The sequence below is a fragment of the Chionomys nivalis genome, chromosome 16 (genome assembly GCF_950005125.1).
Source record: "Chionomys nivalis chromosome 16, mChiNiv1.1, whole genome shotgun sequence".
NCBI lineage: Eukaryota > Metazoa > Chordata > Mammalia > Rodentia > Cricetidae > Chionomys > Chionomys nivalis.
In genome coordinates this window covers 28,123,899-28,143,996 of record NC_080101.1, presented here as the reverse complement: position 1 = coordinate 28,143,996, position 20,098 = coordinate 28,123,899, and the positions used below count along the sequence as shown (strand labels likewise).

The following is a 20,098-nucleotide window of genomic DNA, read 5'->3' as shown; positions in this document are numbered from 1 at the left end:
ATGGGTACTCTGGGGAAAATGTCGGCTAGAAGGTCTTCACGTTGATGGAGCTGCATGCCTAGCTGGGCTCAAGCTCTGAGGTGATGGGGAGGAGGACATCAGCAGGGTTACTTCTGTATTAGGGTGTCCTGAGGAGACTGGAAAGGGGGGTTCACATCCAGATCTTTCTAGGTAAGGACACAGGAAGCAGTCTTTGTGGTGAAGAGTTTATTGCTCCACCCTCTTCCTTGACCTGACCAAAGCTTTACCAGGAATGGTAGACAGGATAGGTCTCAGACACAAACTCAGGATGGACAACATAGTTGTTTCTCTGGGGACCACCAGTTTTCTTGAAGTGGCTTGTGTCCCATCTGCAAGGAGAGAAGAACCTGACTCCAATTCTCGATATTAACCCTTATCTCAACATTTCACCTCTGACACTGACCACACACTGACCTCAGTTCTACTGTTGATTTTCTGATATCCAAGACATACCTTCTCAACCTTGACTTTTATCCTTTATATAAAACCCTGAACCCAATTCCATTGACTCTCTAAGTCACTGCCAACTCAAGCCCTTGTTGATGTCTTCTGGTCGCTCGCAACCGTTGACTTCCCCATGGCACTAGCGCCCCCTGGCGTTAATTTCCTGTCTGAGACCTCAACATGCATTTCCCACCCCAACTAGTCTCCAGGCTCATCCCCCACCGCCACTAAAGGCACTGTCTCCAGCGTACAAGTGAATGTGCCAAACTTACTTAAGGTTGGGAAATGGGTAGTATGATGGCGGGGGAGTTGTAACAGCACATTGCATTCCGGGCCGGTGAACGTAGGGCGAGACACTCCTAGTGAAGGAAGAAAGAGCAGGGAGAGGTCGGGCTTTTTGATATCCTCATAGCCCAGTATTCCAGACTAAGAACCTGTATCAGTCCTGTGGTTCCTTCTTTGGCCCTTCATAAACCCATTACAGCAGGGCCTCTGAGAAGACTCCAGGAAGTCCCCTCCGCACCAAGGCCTGGCTTTTGCTGCCAGGAGTCTGGAGAGGATCAGATACAGCCTTTGAGGATCCAGCATGCCCCCGCCCCTTCCGTGAGACAGCGAGTTCTTCAACTCAAGTAGGTAGCATTTCTAGGCCTTCTAGAGGCTGAGATGCTCCCCATACCCACACCCCTTTTGAGGGAAAAGATCCAATTTTTGACAATGAATCCGGCTTGAGGAGGGGTAGAAGATCATCATAGAATTAGGGAGAGCATTCGGGGCCTTTCTGTAAAGCTCTAAACAGTCACAGACTTGAAAGTTTCTCCCCAGACCCAACTGGTATTGTCTGCTGTGTCTGGATGCAGTGCTCCTCTGTGCGCTTAGCATTTAGCACTCAAGGAAGCCAGGAACCCTATGGGAAAGCAGTAACCACTTCCTTTCTCCCGATGATGAACCTGCCCCCTGCTGACGGTGCTCCTAGACCCAGGCTAGAACCTCTGCCTCCAGTCCCAGGAGTCCAATACGGGCCAGGGCCCATGAATGTGAAAAAGATTGCGGCTGGTGTGAGGGCTTTGGAATCCTCTTAAACTGTTTTGCAGGATCTCGAGAGTACAAACACTTATCAGGTTGACCTTGAGCACGCTAGGAAGGGACAGGATTGAGGACTTGGGGTAACCTTCACGCTGGTTTTCCGCCTTAGCTGTTCGCTTGTGCCCTGGGGATGGGGGCCTGGCGTGTTAACAACAGAGCCAGAATGAGGCAGAATGCCGGACTCGGGGGGGGGGGGGGGGGCAGGGCTCGTTTGTGAGTGGAGCCCGGCCAAGGCGGGCGGATCCCTGCGAACCTTACAGTCGGCTCCACGGAACACAAAGGCCGCAGGCGGCGTTCTCTGCTAGGCTCCCCGGTGGTGCAGTAGTCCATCCCGCGCAGACAGTAGTGGCGGCCGGAGCAAGGGCTTTCGTATCCTTGGAATGGCAGGCGGCCCGGCAGAGGGTCCACGCACCCGCAGCGGGGCGCAATCTGTGGCAGAGTCCGGTTCCGGGACAGCGAATTCAGCATGTTCACTACTACCTCGCGCTCTGAGCCCAGAGTCCAGGATACCCAAAGACAGTGTCGGAGGGACGGGGGGAAAAGCAGGATCAGCGTCCGAGGGAGAGACAAAACAGGGACAGACACACAACTGCACCCTCTCTTGGTCCCCCATATCCCCTTCCTGCCATCTGGCTTTCTCCTTCGCACTCAGTAAGTCTGCCCAACCCGTCGTTTACCGTAGGCGTTGAGGCGCTCCGGCTTAGGAGGGTACTCCAACGGCATTCCTCGCACTACCGTCTCCATCCCGGCATCCTGGAAGCGGCACACAGTCTACCTTAAGCTCTGTCACGAGACAGTTGCTCCTTTTTTGGAGGGGGGGGGGGTGGTGCTGTCTTCCCTGAATGCCCAGACTGTCTTCAGGCGGCGCAGTCTCCCCTCCTCAGCAATTCCCCTATTCTTAGGGGTTGTTTGGAGTTGTTGCTGGGCAACGCATTTACTCCGCCTACGCCGGCAAGGTGAAGGTGAGGATGCTAGAACCCGAGTCAGGGGTGAGTGGTAGAGGTGCTTTTAGACCTGGGACTCTGACAACTCTACTTTAACATTTGCCTGTATGCCCTCTGTGTCTGGGAGTCTCTATAATAGGGGGCTCTAGCTAATATTGCTTGTTCGTCAGAATCTCTTGGGGGAACTTGCGGGGGTAAAATCCGGTTCATGAGAAAGTTCTGTTTCAAAAGGGTTCAGTCAGCTTTCAGCCTCCAGTTAAACTGGGCTGCTCTGGATTTCAGTTTGCCTTACGTGACTTGAAACAGGCCTGGAGACTCCATTTTCTTCGAAGTCTCCTCTTGCTGTTAAGCAGTCTTGTCTTTCTCCCGTCCTTGTACCCATCACAGTGGAGGGGGAAAGTGGGGCAGGGAGGACCTAGTTCATTACTGACTCGAGGGTAGCAATGGCGTCACAGTAGCCAGACCAGATGAGGCAGGGCTACTTGGCAAACTTCAAAACGGTCAAAGAGTGCACAGTAACCATGCCGCCACCAAGCTGGGTCAGAGACTGGAACCCAGGGGTCTATCCCAGGCCAACTCCTGGCCGCCATTGTCAGCTACAAAATAAAAACCCTAATTTTACTGATGGAGAAGAGTCACCGCCGTGTGGAGATGGTGTGCTTGTGTGCGTGCGTGCGTACGTACGTACGTGCGTGTGTGTCCCAGACCTCAGGTAGCTGTGGTCGGCACAGTAGGTACCTTAGGAAGTCGCGGGAGACAGGTGGTGTACTTGTTCCAGTAGTTGCTGTAAGGTCCTGTCCTCCATGTGTTGTAGCGGCCATTGTTCAGGTAGCTTGAACAGCATTTGTCCTCTTCATCATAGGAGTGGAGGTGTCAGGGTTACTTCTCAGTCCACCCAGAGCCCAGGACCGTCTAGATGTTTCTGATCTCTCTCACAAAGCTGACCCTCATTAACCCCGGTTCCCAAGTCCAGACCTGCAGATCCCCTACCAATTGTTTATTCACTTTGGAGGCGGGATCTTACCAGGTAGCCTGGAGTTCTGTGTAGCTCAGGCTAACCTCAGTCTGTCTATTCTTCCTCACCTTCCCTAGTCCTAGTGATGGGATTACAGGCCTGGAACACCATGCCACTGTCTACCACTTCTGTGTTTGGTTTGGTTTTGCCATTGAGCTGCAGATAATGTCTCACCTAAGGGATGCTTTCGAGCAAAGTATGTATCCATTGGGCTATAATCTTCCAGCCCGAATGCACCCTCTTTGAATCAGCCAGCCTGGAAATGGGGCCTCCCCTCCCTCTAGCATGTCCAGGTCCCAAGGTCTGCCTAGTCAACCTTAAAGCTACTTGAACTTCTTCTCTCTTCCTCTATGATCTCACTCCTTTATCCTTGTGTTGCCTTCACCAGGAGACAAAAATAATGTCATGGTTAGCGGTACACTGCGGGGCAGTGCCTGGCTTCAAGTTTCAGCACGGCAGGAGGGAAAAAAGATGCAGGATTTGTTGTGAAGTCTAGATGAGTTAATCTATACAAAAGTTTTAGAAAAATGCTGAACATAGTGGCTCCTGCCTGTAATTCCAACAGGCTGAGGCAGGAAAATTGCTTTGAGTTCAAGGCCAGCCTGGACTATATAATAATATCCTGATTAAAAACACCAAAACATAGAAACAAAAAGCCTGGACAAATCCAGGCCTGAGTAGGTGGAAGCAGAAAGATCAAGAGTTTAAGGTCCTCCTGGGCTACAGATGGAGTTCAAGGTCAGCTCTGGGCTACCTGAGACTCTGTCTAAAGAAGAGCAGCGGGGAACGAGGAGGAGGAAAGAAGGAAATGAATGCTTGGCGCATAGAAAGCTGTTGGGGTTACTCTACATGTCTCCTTGTTCCATCTTTGAAGTCCTACAGCCTAACATCAGTGTAGAAGTTACGACCCTTTCCCCCAAGTGAAATTTAAAACAAGATACTATTTATTCTAGTCCAAAAGCTTTTAGTACTGCTTCATCTTTTAGCCATGTCCTACAAGGCTCTCTATGATCTGCCCCCCACAAGTCTTAAGGACAGAGATGGAGGAGGGACAGGATGAATGGGAACTCTGGCCTGATGGTGCATTCCTGCAACCCCAGCGTTTGTGGGGCTTAGGTTGGAGGCTCACCAAGGGTTCGAGGCCAGCCTGGATGACACTGTGTATTTTAGGCTAGCCTGGGCTACAGAAGAACCAATGAGTAAAGGTATTTGCTACCAAGCCTGACAATCTGAGCTCAATCCCTGGGACTCGTGTGGTAGAAGGTGAGAACAGATTCCGCAAAGTTGTCCTCTGACCTCCACATATGGACTGTGACATGTCTTGTCCCCCATACACGATACGAAACTGATACATATAATATATAAAGACTGAGCGTGGTGACACAGCTCTTAACTCTAGCACTCAGGAGGCAGAGGCAGGCAGATTGCTATGGGTTCCAGACAGCCTGGTCAACATATCCAGTTCTGCACCAGCCATGGGTACATAGCGGGACACTGCCTCAAAACCAAACCAAACCAAACCAAACCAAAATAACCCAAACCCTTCAAAATCATAAAAGAAATCCAAGAAGAAGAGCTGACTGAGGGGATTGAGGGGAGTGTTAAATTTGCTGTTCTAAACTGGGGGATTTGACATACTGAGTTTGAGGTGTTTGAACGTCCAGGTCAAAGTGCAAGAGAGTGGGATCCTAGTGAGATTTACCATGACAGTAACCACAACCATGGAACAGGCAGCGGTGTGAGCACTGACTGCTCTTACAGAGGACCCAGTTCAATTTCCAGCATCCACATGGCAGCTTATACCTGTCTGTAACTCCAGTTCCAAGGGATCTAACACCCTCACACAGATATACATGCAGGCAAAACATCGATGCCCAGAAAATAAAAATAAATAAATCATTTTTAAAAAGTAATTAAAGCCATGTATGGATTACATAAAATGGCCTCAGGGAGACAATGGTGAGTAAAGGTGCTTGTACGGCAAGCCTGGTTTGAACTCCACCCCTGGAGCCCACTTAAAGGTGAGAACAGAATCCGGTTGTCCTGATCGCCAGATGTGCCGTGGCATATTTCTCCATCACCCCTGCCTGTAAGTCAAAGATGGCGGCTCTGGATAGCACCCCAAGGAAGCGCCCATTTCCACACTGAGTGTGCTAGAGACAGGGAAGTTGAAGACGGAGGTTATTTCAGGGAGAGCATGGTCAGAAGAGTGGAATGCAAGACCCGTCTCAGAGGCTAAACCCTGAAGGTTCCCACGGGTGTGATAATCTCACAAGCAAGTACAAGTTCAGTGTTCCAGGCTCCCAGCGTCAACTGGGAATTATCAATTTATCCAACAAAGCTTGGAAATAAATGTACCAATAAAGTCCCACGATAGAGAAGATACAGCTATGAAGAAGACAACATTTTGTCCTTTTGAAATAGACAGGGAGACAGATCTTAAACGATGTGAGTCTAGACTATGTCTCTGTGAAAGAGAAGAGCAAGATAAAAACTGTAGGTGGAAAGAAAATGCCCCAGGCTGTAGAGGGGCTGAAAAACAGACAGCTGGAGAAAGCCAATGGAGAAGGCTGATTACGGGGATGGAAGAGACGGGACCTGAGGAGGCAAACCCTGTCCCCACCTTGCTGGGGGTGAGACCCCAGGCCTTGCCAATGATGTTTGTCTTTCCAATGGTATCTGGCCGTGTTCAAGTTGGCCTCAATCTGCTAGGCTCAAGTGATTGTCCCGTCTCAACCTCCTGCGTGCTGAGACTGGTAACTATTTGCCACCATGCCTGGCTAGATTCCAGCTCTATTTTGAGACTGCAAACTCCCCAAAAATTATGGGTTTGAGTCTTCTCTAGGGTCAAGGACTGGACTAGGTGACAGGGTATCAGGGGGTTGATTAGGGAACTGGTCTAATTCATGAGTAAGAAGGTCAGGACCAAGATCAGGATCCAAACTGGGCTCAAGTTGAGGGTTATTGCTGGGGCAGTGACCTAAGGTCAAAATCAGGAAGAGGTTCAGAGCCTACCTTCATCTTGAGAGAGCCAGTATTTCTCAGGCAAGTAAGGGTGGCCTGATATGGAGTTCTTATAGGTGTAGTCCTGCGTAGCACATTTGACCATCTTCTGAAGAGCCTCGGGATCCACATGGCGGTGCATAGTCTGAGTCAGACCCTGGCCAGAGAGAGAGAGGAGGAGACATGCAGAGAAATCCCAAGCCTTGGAACCTCGCTGCAGTTAGAGCTAGCCTTTCCTGAAAAGTTCGGCCTGCCTGGAGTCCCACCTACCCCCAATACAAGAGGGATGAATTCTTGTGTCTTACTAGCCCTCCTGCAGAGACCTATTTTTGTTTTAATTTTAATTTTCTTTCTTTTTTTTTTTAAAAAAAACATTATTTCTTGTGCATTGGTGCCTTGCCTGCATGTATGTGTGTATAAAGGTGTTGGACCCCTTGGAGTTGGAGTTACAGACAGTTGTGAGCTGCCATGTGGGTGCTGGGAATTGAACCCAGATCCTCTGGAAGAGCAGTCAGTGTTCTTAACTTCTGAGCCATCTCTCCAGCCCTTAATTTTAATTTTCTGGGTATGAGTGTTTTGCCTACACGTGTATCACATAATACAGGGCCTGAAGAGGCCAAAGGAGGGCCCCAGAACTCCAAGAATGGGAGTTACAGGCATTGGCGAGTCACCATGTGGGTGCTGGTAACAGAATGTTTGCTCCGCAAGGGCAGCCGGCGTTCTTAACTGAGGAGTTGTTAACCTAGATGGAAGGCTGGCTTCCTGGGAACTGACTGCCCTATGCAGATTCTGGGGCAGGGAGGACACCTGGCACCTTGAAGCCAAAGGATGGGTTTGATGGATCACCTGCTTTAACGTTTAGTACCCTGTCTCTACAAGACCCAAACACTGCAGTGGCTCTTTCTCTGACAATCTATGACCTTGAGACTCACTTTGTTCTGGTCATTATCTATCCTTGATAGTTTTTTCCTGTTTTGCCTTTTCTTCTTCTTCTTCTTCTTCTTCTTCTTCTTCTTCTTCTTCTTCTTCTTCTTCTTCTTCTTCTTCTTCTTCTTCTTCTTCTTCTTCTTCTTCTTCCTCCTCCTCCTCCTCCTCCTCCTCCTCCTCCTCCTCCTCCTCCTCCTCCCCCCCCCCCCCCAAGTCAGGGTTTCTCTGTAGCCTTGGAGCCTGTCCTGTAACTAGCTCTTGTAGACCAGGCTGACCTCAAACTCACAGAGATCCACCTGCCTCTGCCTCTGCCTCCGGAGTCCTGGGCTTAATGGCCTGCGCCACCCCTGCCCCGGCTTTTTTCCTGTTTTTTTTTTTTTTTTTTTTTTTCTTGTCTCTGGGGTCTTCTACTTATTGAAGTTTACTTCACCTCAGCCCAGCATTCCTTGTTTGGATAGATCTATGAACACCTAAACGAAGACTTCCTTTTGGGGTCCCTTGTCTTCAACTGAGGGCAGAAATCCAAATAAGGCATAGGTCCCATGTCCTTAGAAGGACAGCCAGTCTGAAAAGCTAGCTGAGACCCTTGACCCTTTGATTTCAAAGGCAAAGACTTTTTATGTGTGTGTATGGCTGATGCCTGGTTGCTCCCAGAAAAGTCCTTAGTTCAGGACCTTCTGGGATAACGTGTGCCTAGCTGATGATGTTCTGCCGTATCTGTGGGTGGAAGCAGCTTTATGTGCAAGGGAGCTATAGTTTAGCACTTCCCTGAGCTTTATGTACATAGCCTACCTGCATTTATTTATTTATTTATTTATTTATTTTTGGAGACAGAGTTTCTCCGTAGCTTTTTGGTTCCTGTCCCGGAACTAGCTCTTGTAGACCAGCTGGCCTCGAACTCACAGAGATCCGCCTGCCTTTGCCTCCCGAGTGCTGGGATTAAAGGCGTGCGCCACCACCACCCGGCAAGAAGTCTATCTGCATTTAAACACACACACAGATGTACATTCTTATATACATAAACACTCTCACTAAACCGTCAGTCTCTCTCTCTCTCTCTCTCTCTCTCTCTCTCTCTCTCTCTCTCTCTCACACACACACACACACACACACACACACAGAGAGAGAGAGAGAGAGAGAGAGAGAGAAGCAGCCATTCAGGGCTGGATTAGTGAAGTGTCAGCTGGGCAAGCATGGAGACCTGAGTTTGGATTGTAAAAAAGCCAGGTGCAGTGAAGCATGCTTATTTTTTTTTTTTAAGATGTTATTTATTTATTATGTATACAGTGTTCTGCCTCCATGTGTGCTTGCATGCCAGAAGAGGGCACTAGATCTCATTGTAGATGGTTGTGAGTCACCACGAGGCTGCTGGAATTGAATTCAGGACCTCTGGAAGAGCAGCCAATGTTTTTTAACCTCTGAAGCCTCTCTCCAGCCCCTGAAGGATGCTTATAACCCTCATGCTGAGAACAGGGAGCAGAAACAGGCAGATCCCTGTATCTCATTGACCAGTGAGACCAGCTGAGTCTTTGAGTTCCATGTTCTGTGAAAGGTGCTGTCTCAAATAAGATAGCTAGACGGAGGATGCGAGAGAGATGGCTCAGTAGTTAAGATCCCTTGCTGTGTTTGCAGAGGACCTGGGTTTGCGTCCCAGAACCCACATGACGGTGGCTCAACAGGTGGAACTCCAGTTCCAAGGGATCTGATACTCTCTTCTGACCTCCAGGAACTTGTACACAGTGCACAGACGTGCGTACAAGCAAAACACGCATTAAAAAAAAATATGGAGAACAATTGAAGGAGACTCCCGGTATCAACTTCAGGCCTCCACTGGTGCAGCACACACACACACACACACACACACACACACACACACACACACACAGAGAGAGAGAGAGAGAGAGAGAGAGAGAGAGAGAGAGAGAAAGAGAGAGAGAGAACCATTTAGAAAAACTCACAGTCATCAACCATTTTTCTGTTAGAGGTTTTCCTAAGATGTCTGTGGTCTTTGCTCACGTTTATAAATAGAAAGCTAAGAGAGTTTGTATCTGAGGCCTTGAGCGATCTTGCCCGGGTAACTGGCGTGGCGCCCACCCCTAGTCCAGCTGGACTGTTGCCTGCAGAGTCTAACACCAGTGTTCCTCACACCTTTCCTCTTGTGGGAATGGGATTCTTTGGGAAGGCTCCTTTAATCTTTGGCGTAGTGAAAAGGCCCAGCTGCCAGTGCAGGAGAGGGCTGCCGGGGGTTTTGACAGTCAATATACGGGTGCTCATCTGCTTTCAGATCCTTGCCAGGAAAAAGAGGACAGGAAAAAAAAAAAGCCTGTGACTTTTCTAGAGACAGAACTAGGCAGTCACCCCGCAGCAAGGAATAAAAACGATTAGTAGGTTTAACTGCTTAAATGACTTCAAATATCCTGATTTTAGCCTTGGTCCTACCGCACCTTCAGTTCCCGAGAACTGCAATGGCCAGTCCCTGAGCCCTTTGGAGTTCTGTATCCGAATTGCTGTGCTGGGCCAGTTGCTGCTCTCTGTCATACTTCCCGCTTGCCAGGTTTTCTTGCCATTGGCGTTTTCTCACCATCCTTGTGAAGCTGGATCTCGAGTGTCTGTTTACTGTAGTTTCAGGCAGGGGTCAGGAGGCATGTGTGTTCAATTTTAGCCCAGAGGATTATACTTCTTTATGTATTCTGTATACTAATCAGTTACATGTTGCAAATCTCTCAGTTTGTGGCTTTTTTTTCTTTAAAATGTCTTTGATGAACAGAAGTTCTTAATTTAAACCAGCTGAATTATTAATCTGTTTGATGGTTAATGCCTTTTATAGCTAAAAAATCTAGCCATACTCTCAGATAATGGAAATAATGTTCTGTGTTTTCTTCTGAAAGTTATATGGTATTACTTTCCATATTTAATCTGACATATTTTATTTTGGGTGTGGTATTAGATATTAATTTTATTTCTATCCATATGAATAACTAGCTTTCTTACCAAGCAGTCTATTTTTCTCCCATGAATTTGTCATGCTGCCCCAAGCTCGATGAATCCTTTTCCATAGTTTTATTGTCAACCATTTTTACTTAATATTGTTTCCATATATGTATGAGTCTATTCTTGATGTATGCTCTTTTGTTTAACTCATCTATTTATGATTTTGTATAACTTTTAAATTAATATATGTGATTAATATCTATTTGGAATTTTTAAAGATTTATTTACTTATTCTGCCTGCATATACATGTGCAGGCCAGGAGAGGGCACCAGATCTCTTTATAGATGGTTATGAGCGACCATGTGGTTGCTGGGAATTGAACTCAGGACCCCTGTAAGAGCAGCCAATGCTCTTAACCCCTGAGCCAGCTCTCCAGCCCTTGGAAAAAGTCCTTATCATTTGTGTGTGTGTGCGTGTGTGTGTGCAACAGTGAATATATGGATGTTCGTGTGAAGGCCGAGGCAGAGTGTCCATGTCTTCCTTTATCAGTCTCTGCCTTACTTTTCTTTTTTCTTTTTTTTTTTTTAATATTTATTTATTATGTATACAACATTCTGCCTCCATGTATGCTGACACATCAGAAGAGGGCGCCAGATCTCACTACAGATGGTTGTGAGCCACCATGTGGTTGCTGGGAATTGAACTCACGACCTGTGGAAGAACAGCCAGTCCTCTTAACCACTGAGCCATCTCTCCAGCCCTCTGCCTTACTTTTGAGACAGGGTCTCTCACTGGGCCCGGAGATCTGGTTGAGTGACTAGCCAAAGGGCCCCCCAGGGGTCCTCCTGCCTCAACTTCCCCAGCCATGGCATTACAGGCGTGAGTCACTGCACCTGGCTTTTTACACTGGGTGTTGGGAATTGAATCAACATCCTCATGCCTGCACAGCAACCACCTTACCAACACAGCTGTCTCCCCAGCCCACTTATTCTTCCTCCCTCCCTCCCTCCCTCCTTCCCTCCCTCCCTCCCTCCCTCCCTCCCTCCCTCCCTCCCTCCCTCCCTCTCTCCCTTCCTTCCTTCCTTCCTTCCTTGCTTCCTTGCTTCCTTTCTTTTTCTTGTTTTTTTCAAGACTGGGTTTCTCTGTAGCTTTGAAGCCTGTCCTGGAACTCACTCTGTAGACCAGGCTGGCCTCAAACTCACAGAGATCCACCTGCCTCTGCCTCTGAGTACTGGGATCAAAGGTGTGCGCCACCAGCACCCAGCTTTCTTATCTTTTTAGCAGTGTTGGGGGTGCAATCTAGGGCTTCAAGCATGCTAGGCAAGTGTTCTACCACCAGGCAGCACCACCAGCCTGGATTCGTCCTATATCTTATTGTGAGCGTATGTTGACTTGTGGCACTTTGGATACCTGAAGACCTACATTGAGGGTCTCCCATAGAAGTTATACAGTGGTTGTGTGTTTGTGTGTGTGTGTGCATGCAGGTGTGAGGGTTTGTGTTGCATGTATGCAGGTGTGTGTGCATGCATGTAGGTGTGTGTTATGTGTGTATGCAGGTGTGAGTATGTGTGTGCATGTAGGTGTGTGTTGTATGGACATGCACGTGTGAGTATGTGTGTGCATGTAGGTGTGTGTGTATGCAGGTGTGAGTACATGCATGCAAGTGTGTGTTGTGTGTATGCAGGTGTGTGTTTTGTGTACATGCAGGTGTGAGTATGTGTGTGTATGCAGGTGTGAGTATGTGTGTGTATGCAGGTGTGAGTGTGTGTATGAAGGTGTGAAGGAGTGTGCAAGTGTGTATGCTGGCAAGTGTGTGTATAAATGTGTGTGTGTGCATGTTTGTGTGTGTGTGTGAATGTGCAAAGGTTCAGAAACACTGGACCTTGAATTTCAGTCTGGAGCTCCCAGATTTAGTTCCTCTGCTTTCCCTAGTTAAGCATAAGCGTCTCACGTGGCGCTGGTACTGGCATTTGTTAGCAGGCAATCCTGTCTTTCTTATCACTATATTTATCACTCATGATTGTTCAAAATAGAATAAATATTAAAAACTAACTTTATGTCAGACTTAGGGCTTTATACAGGTATCCGTATGCAGCCCAATTTGGCTCAGTTTGCCATCTTCCAAGCTCCCCCTTCCTCCTCATTTTTTTCAGAGCACATTTGGACAAAAATACTTGAAAAATTTCTATTCATGAATTTCTTTTGTTACTACAAGCTCTAATTCCCCACACTCATTGTTCCTCTCCTGTCTCCCAGACACAGAAGGGATTGTGATGCCCAGGCCTAAGGTCAGCCTCTTGGACCTTCCAGGCTGTCTTACAGGTAGCCCCAGGGCATTTGCACTTTCTGGTCACATGGAACTTTCAGCTCTTCTTTTAATTCTTCACCTGCTTTTCCCTTTTCTTTCCCATTCCAGCTGAAGGTCACGTTGAGAGAAAGGCCTTCTGTGACCCCTGGGAGTGGGCTTCCTCCATTTCCATTATGATGTTTATTTACTGAACAGCATTTTGGACAACTTAGAAATTTTGTGGCTTGGGGCTGGAGAGATGGCTCAGAGGTTAAGAGCATTGCCTGCTCTACCAAAGGTCCTGAGTTCAATTCCCAGCAACCACATGGTGGCTCACAACCATCTGTAATGGGGTCTGGTGCCCTCTTCTGGCCAGCAGGCATACACACAGACAGAATATTGTATACATAATAAATAAATAAATAAATAAATATTTTTTAAAAAAAGAAATTTTGTGGTTTTATTTTTGTTTATCATTACTCCCGCCCCACTGTAGTTCCACGAGAACGGGACCCTATACTATTTTCCACACTGCTGGATATACCTTGGAAAATGAATAAAATACAGAAAAGGAAGCTGGGAGCAGGTCTGTACTCTCAACTGCTTGAGGGTTGAGGCAGGAGGATTGCTTGGGAAACAGAGCGAGTTCAGGGGCAGCCTAAGTAAGTAGGTTACTGAGCCCTTATATCAAACTTTAAGAAGCTGGGGCGATGGCTCAATGAGTAATAGCACCTGCTGTGTAGGCACGAGGGCCTGAGTTTGAATCCTCAGTATTCATGTAAACAAGAAGGATGCAAACGAAAAATACTTAAAAAATTAAATTGAAAAAATTTAACAGCTAGCGTTATAGTTCAGGGAGTAGAACACTTAGCATTCTTGACCCTGGATTTGATTTCCAGCACCACAAAATGAACAATGCCAAAATAAACAAACAAACAAACAAACAAATAAAGGCAGGTATGGTGATGAACATGCTCCAATCCCAGCACTCGAGAGGCCGAGGCAGGAGGATGAGGAAAGTAAGGCAAATTACACTACAAGTTTAAGGCCTGACTGTGTTATTAGACTCTGTCTTAATAAATGGAAAGCAGTCACAAAATGGCTGGGCATGGGTCACGCCTGCAATCCCAGCCAACTTGGGAGGTTGAAGCAGGAGCATTGTCACAAGTTGAAGGCCAGCCTAGGCTATACAGTGAGGCCTTGTCTCAACAAACAAACAAATAAACAAATACATAAATTAAAAAAAACCAAAATAACTACAAACAGGGACAGCGGCATGCCAGTCATCCAGATACATGATTGTATAACCACACCACCCGAAACCTGTACTTACTGGGGTCACAAACTTGTTGGCTTCCCAGGCCCATAGAGGTGGGTCCTTATAGACCTCCTTGATGGAGGTAGGAGCCCTGTAGGAGTCACTGTAGGTGCTGATGGGGGTCTTGGTCTTCCGGGAGAAGAGGAACATGGTGGAGTCTCAGGGATGCTCTAGTGGGCTCTGCCTTTCAAGGACTCCTGTTGGACATCAGTGACCACCCCTTCCCGGAGATAGCCCACACCTCCAGCCTGGAAGGTGCCCCAGCTGCTGTGACCCCCTCTTTTTTGGGGACCTCTCAGTGTCCTTCCCCCTCGGCCTTCTTGCTTCTACCCCACCCAACTTCCTTTTCAGGATGGGCAGTGCCCATTGTGATATCACTTGCCTTGGCCGCATCCTTTCCTCCCTATACCAGCCCCTTCCTGCCTTGAACCTTTCAAAATCCTCATTTCCCAAGAGTTCAGAAGGCCCCTAGAAAACTTGTAGGCCACACTTCTCACTCTGGAGACAGGCAGAGGTTAGGAGGGGCTTGATTGACTAGGGCCACACAGCAGGAACAAGCAGAGGAAGAGGGACAATGTGCATCCAGGGGGTCAGTTTCCTCCCCTCCTCAGCCCACACCCCAGGTAAGGAGCTCAGTCTGGCTTGTTTGATGCTTTTAATATCATTATTTGTGTTACACGATACACAACCAAGGATGATGGTCAATACTGCGATGGAAATGTTAAAAAAAATATTATACACGGCTCATGTCTTCCACACACCTTCTTGGAAATAAATTAGTGAGCTCGGAGAAACCTGGCTGGGTGGCAGCCACAGCCGAGGGTGGGGGAGTGTTAAGGCAGTATCTACAAGGGGTGGGGGGAGCAGGGGCAAGCTAAGGCCCTGGCTCTTCCCCTTCAACTTCCAGACAGGGAGGGAGGGCACCTTGGACTCTCCTTGGACACAGAAGCTGCTGGCTGCCAGCTTCCCGTCACTACCCGCTGTGTACGAACCACCTCAGTCTAAGCCCTTTCCTGCTGATGAACAAGTCTGTCCCGTGGGGAGGGCACTTCCCCGGCTCTCAGGGCCACAGACATCGAATGGGCCAGAATCCCACAGTTAGTCAGCAGCAGAGTCAGCAGTCTAAAAGAGGAGGTACCCATGTTCTAGAAGGCGAGCCAAAGAGCCCAGTGGGGTGGGGTCGCAAGAGTTCTAGTTCTGGGGCCCAGAGGATGGGTGGTGGGGATGCTAACCAGGGCGGGGGAGGGGCACATACTCTCTCTGACTTGCCTCCTTTGGCATTTTCTCATTATCTAGTTAGGATCTCTGTACTAGGGGAGGTAAGCTGGGCTGGAGGTATGCAGAGGGGAGAGCTACACTCTGATACTTTGGAGTGGCAGCCCTCGCGTGGCATAGGAGAGGTGCTCTCCTTCCTAAGCCAACAGCCCCACTCCTCCCTCTCACCATGTCCACTCTAGCTCCCACCTCCCAGGACTGGCACCCAGAGCGTGGTGTGTGTGTAGCAGCCATGACAGCGGAAACACCAGCCGTCTGGGGTGTCAGCAGGAGGCCTGGAGAAGCTACACTTTGGCCGCTTTGGCTAGGTGAGAGGAGGCTGGTGGGGCATAGACCTAGCAGTCTGAGGCTGTCTGTGTTTCCAGTTGTCTTCACACGAGGGCGGGTCTATACCGCCCAGCCAGCGGACAGCTGCCATCTCCTCCTCACCGAGTTACACCCTGTACAGCTATACACACACACACACACACATTCGCATGTGCTCCCAAGTCTACACAGGCACACATCCTCAAAGGCAGATCTCATGGCTCTCTGCAGAAATTTCTTCATATATGAAAAGACTCTGTCACTAATGTCAGCTATTTTTATTTTTCAGTTGAGAGAACTGAAGCCCTAGAGAAGCCTGGGAATTGCTTAAGAGCTCAGGGAGAGGGACCAGAACCCAGGCTTCTGACTGCCAGGCTATGCCCTCAGCCCACAGTATTCCCGAACAGAGCTGCCTTTCACACAGTAAACAGACCTTAGCCATTTCCCCACTACAGACACCAGCTAGGTTGACCTGGACAGACAGGTTCATCCAACATATAGACACACATACGTACACACATACATACATACACACACATACACACTACCACATACATACAGCCACTTGGTGCATTGTATTCTCCTAAGCTTGCTCTTGAAGAGCCTTTCTGGAAGACAGCCTCTTGGACCTTGGGCTAAGGTGAAATGGGGACAGGGCACTGGAAGCCAGCCTTATCTCCTACTTCCAGCCTGGAACCAATAACCAGAAGACTGGGGGAGGGGGAAAGACGGGCAGAGAGACAGATGCATTGCTTAGCGGCGCTTGAGAACAGGTCATACCATCCCCGAACCTGGCCTTTCTCTAAGGCCCACCTTACAATCCCAGTCCTTAGACAGTAGGAAGCAGGGAAATGTGACGGAGGGAAGGGAGAAGGCAGTGATCTAACGCAAGTATCCCTTGGACAGCTTTGCCTGGCGTCCCATCTGGAGATGACGGGGAAACACAAATAGGTATACAGGCTGGCACCGGGTTTGGGGAGAGGCGCTCTGAGGTGTTGAGAATTGTCCCCATTGCTTGGGGCCTTTTCTTCTCCAACCCCTTCCCTTCCTTTCCAGGCTGGGGTTGGGAAATTCATGGCTTCGCTGGCATGGGGCCAAACCCCTGGCCTTGTGATCCCTTCACCCGACTGCTTACAGTTGGCCTCCTGGCCTTTAGTGCCGCCCCCGACTGCAGCTCTGGGGAGAGGTGGCAGGGTGCTTGGGTGTGGTCTCTCCCAAGTAACTGAGCAAACAGCGTCCCCCCTCCTCAGCCCCGGGGCTGGAGACAGACCCGGTTTTGGTTTCTCCGGCTCCATGAACACACAGAGGTACACGTCCTACCATAGGAGGAAGCAATGACTTTTACGAGGTTGGCGGCTGTAAGGAGCTTGGGGCTGTAAGGGGGGCCGGTGGGTCAGCTAGGTAGGGGTCGGCCCCTGTCGCTTCCCACCTGGCCCGACTCGGCCCCGCCCCGTGCGCCGCGGCGACCCCGCCCGCTACTGAATGTGGCAGGCGGTGGAGGAAGTGGCCTGGCAGCACATGCAGGTGGGGTTCACGGACTTGGGGGGGATGAGATCTAGGTCCTCGTCGTCGGGGATCTCGTCTAACCGGTAGCCATCCTTCAGTAGCTGGATGTTCAAATCTTGGTTGATCTGCTGTAAAAAAGGTTCGAGTCAGTTGGAAGGGCAAAACCCTGGGCTGGGGCCGCCACTGCCACTCCGAGGCCACCGTGACGGCCCCTTTTCATCCCAGATTTATTTCAAACTCCAGCGTGACTTGAGTCTCATTTCCTACAGGCAAGTCTTCCTAAGGCGCGCGGCCTCAACAGGCGGTCCCCCCCACCCCCACCAGTCGAAGGTCAACTTCTCACGTCCACGCTGGCCCTGTTCGGGATTTGCCCGATTTCAGGTCCACTCCTGCAAGTTATTGCATGCATTTCACACCGGTTCTATTTTACAGCCCGCTTTAGTAACCCCAGGCTCACTGCAGTTCTGGGTAGAGATTTCTACCCAAGCTCCCCGAGTCCAGGCCCCGCCTTACGCGGAGCCCCGTCCCCCACACGGCTCAGCCCCACCTGCGAGCCTTCTGCCCCTAGAGATCCCCAGCCTTGCTGTCTGGCTCCCGTTGTCTGTGGAGGCAAGGGGTGGAGCCTCACCTCCGCAGAGGAGTAGCCAGAGGAAGAGTATCTGGACATGTCGAAGTCATCATCGCTGACCGTGGAGAAAAAAGGAGAGGAAGTGATTCAGGAAAATTAAATAGAAAATTCTCGGCATCTTTGCCATACCCGCCGTCCCCCAACAGTATGATTTAAATAATCCATGCTTATTATGCAAATAAATGTTCGCAAAGACAGGTTTCCCAGTATGACCTTTAAATAAAGTGGTTCTTAAACCCTTCAGGATAGAACTGCTCCCAATCTTGCTTTCCTCCTCGCCCTCTGTTTTTGTTTTGTTTTAACTTTTCTCTCCCTAGATTCAAATCATCCTGTTTGGATTTTCTCAAAGTCTCTGGCTAGCCAGATGCTCCCCTGAAACAGGGTTCTTCTCACTCTGACCTCTTTATGCCCATCCAAAAACAAACAAACCCCAAACCCCACCCCTTGGGAAATTTCACCCACGGAGAGTTCTGGCAAGATGGCAGGTGTAGCCCATACAACCCCATCTGTGCTCACATAGGATCATGGGCTTGCCCAGCTGCCCCCAGGCCCCATACACACCTGTCTGTGTCAAGAGCTACCAGTGGCTTCTCATCAGGGCTCTGGTCAAGCGAGGAGTAGCCTTTATTAGGGACGACCAGCCTGGGTAAAGAATTGGGGAGTTGGAGTGCCAGCTGGAGCATACAAACATGGCAGAGGATTTGATGGGGTCCCGTCCCCTTATTTTCCTCCCCTTGGATTCCCCAGAGGAGGGAGAGACTGGAGCCCCGGCACTGGCGGGTGGGGTCTCAGTGGGGCAGATGGGGTCTCAGTGGGGCAGAGGGTGCCTACCTCGTCCGGGCCATCACATTGTTCTTCTTGGGTTGCTGGTTGACAGGGCTGCCCATGCTGCCATTCTTCAGGGAACCCTTCCGGGCCAGCTCCCGCTGCTTCTCTGCAGGAGAATATGGGAAAGAAGCTGTGTCCTGCCCCAGGGCTACCAGGCCTTGCTGCCTGGCCGGTGGCCTGCTCTGGGCCTTTCCTTTCCAGCTGGCAGAGAGCCCGTGGCCCTCCAGGCACCTGATGCTTACAGACATGCACTTGGCCCTGCATAACTTGAGGCTGACAGTGGTGGAGCTGACAGTGGTGGGTGAAGAGAGGAGCTGAGTCCTGCTCTGGGACCACAGTTCCTGTGTTAGGCAGCCAGTGTGTGCTTGGTGTCAGGAAAGGCTAGGGAGATGTGCACAGAGGGCTGGAGCCACCAGGGAGGCCTTTCTGGAGCAAGAAGGAAAGTATGACCCAGGCAGTGATGGCGCATGTCTTTAATCCCAGCATTCAGGAGGCAGAGACAGTTGAATCTCTGAGTTCAAGGCTAGCCTGGTCTACAGTCAGGGCTACACAGAAAAACCCTGCCATGAAAAGCAAAACAAAACAAACAAAACAAAAACAAAATATATAAATAAGTAAAAAAAAAAAAAAAGCAAGAGCATAAGGATGGGAGGGCCATTACAGCACCCACGACTCACTTGATTCTCTGATTCCCACACCTCTGAGCTCTCACGCCCTACTGCCTGCCGACTGTCTTTGCCTCTTCCTTTACACGGGATTTTTCCAATCTCTCCAGCAGGCAGTAACCGCCATTACCACATCCAGCCTCTAGGGGGTGCAATTTGCCATAAAGTTCTTGATTTTCTTTATCGCAAGTGAGACAGGTTGTGAATTTTCATGAGCTTTGGTGGTAATATAATGGTGAAGGAAAAAAGACGCTATTTTAAAAGCATGCTAAGTTCGCTTGAAATCATGAAAAAAGATGAAGACAATAAGCCGGCGAGGCTCAGACTACGAACTACTATGCAACCATTTAAAAGAACGAAGTCATTCTCCATAGGGGCTCCGAGACATTATGTAGCGGGAGGGAACGCGGCTCACAAAATGTGTACAACGCAATGCCATTTCTGCTAAAGTACAAAATGAAGCCCTGAGAACCTGCAATGGTTGCCTCTGGAGAGAGAGAGAACTTATATGCACTTAAAACACTTTTACTGTTGCATTAAACAACAGTAAACAAAACTGGCTGCACTCTGAATAGAATACCCTGGGAAGACAAGCAATTCCACTGAGAGAACTGCTGTTCCATTTAGAGATCGGCCTGGATGTGGTCCAAAAGCAAAGAAGTAATGTCTGTTTTAGTTGTATTTTTTTGAATAGACTAAAAGAATAGGCTCTGTGGAAAGGAGTCCTGGCTGCTGTGGAGGGAGAAGCGTGTTGAAGAGATAAGAGGCTCAGTCTTAACTGAGGAAGATCCCAAGCTTTGGGGGCAGCGGGAGCCTGAGGTCTGAGAGAGATATCTGGAAGGACGGAGGATTGAGGGCAGCAATGCCCTGCATCCAGTGGTCATCTCTCTCCTGTGTGACAGGCTATAATTTTTCT

The 20,098-nt window shown here is 49.2% G+C and overlaps 2 protein-coding genes across 12 annotated transcripts in view; both read right to left on the bottom strand.

Annotated features, from left to right (window-relative positions):
• Nucleotides 1-204: 204 nt before the first annotated feature.
• On the bottom strand, nt 205-14,124 carry Spmip6 (sperm microtubule inner protein 6). Of its 2 annotated transcripts, XM_057790941.1 has the most exons (7): nt 13,990-14,124; nt 6,523-6,667; nt 3,231-3,343; nt 2,226-2,301; nt 1,802-2,036; nt 738-824; nt 205-350 (listed from the first exon to the last, which is right to left on the bottom strand). In XM_057790941.1, the coding sequence occupies exons 1-7, from the start codon at nt 14,122-14,124 to the stop codon at nt 245-247; spliced, it is 897 nt and encodes a 298-aa protein (XP_057646924.1). In that variant the 3' UTR covers nt 205-244. The 2 variants fall into 2 exon arrangements, with proteins under 2 accessions (XP_057646924.1, XP_057646926.1); XM_057790943.1 differs by lacking the exon at nt 1,802-2,036.
• Nucleotides 14,125-14,612: 488 nt separating this feature from the next.
• Nucleotides 14,613-20,098, bottom strand: part of Fam219a (family with sequence similarity 219 member A) — a 56,097-nt gene continuing 50,611 nt past the window's right edge. For 6 of the 10 annotated variants that reach the window (XM_057790845.1, XM_057790850.1, XM_057790846.1 and 3 more), the window contains exons 3-6: nt 18,521-18,623; nt 18,251-18,331; nt 17,690-17,744; nt 14,613-17,189 (exon numbers count right to left, since the gene is read on the bottom strand). In XM_057790845.1, the coding sequence (XP_057646828.1) occupies nt 17,031-17,189; nt 17,690-17,744; nt 18,251-18,331; nt 18,521-18,623 (398 nt within the window). In that variant the 3' untranslated portion in view covers nt 14,613-17,030. The remainder of the gene's footprint in view (nt 17,190-17,689; nt 17,745-18,250; nt 18,332-18,520; nt 18,624-20,098) is intronic. The other 4 variants (XM_057790847.1, XM_057790852.1, XM_057790848.1 and 1 more) reach the window with 1 other exon arrangement.

Excerpts from the sequence above, each read along its gene's own strand:
- Spmip6 (XM_057790941.1), bottom strand. The coding sequence starts at position 14,124 with ATGTTCCTCTTCTCCCGGAAGACCAAGACCCCCATCAGCACCTACAGT. Across the intron at positions 3,344-6,522 it reads CTGGCTCTCTCAAGATGAAG|AGGACAAATGCTGTTCAAGC; the intron begins GTAGGCTCTGAA and ends CCTATGATGAAG. Across the intron at positions 351-737 it reads TACCCATTTCCCAACCTTAA|ATGGGACACAAGCCACTTCA; the intron begins GTAAGTTTGGCA and ends CTCTCCTTGCAG.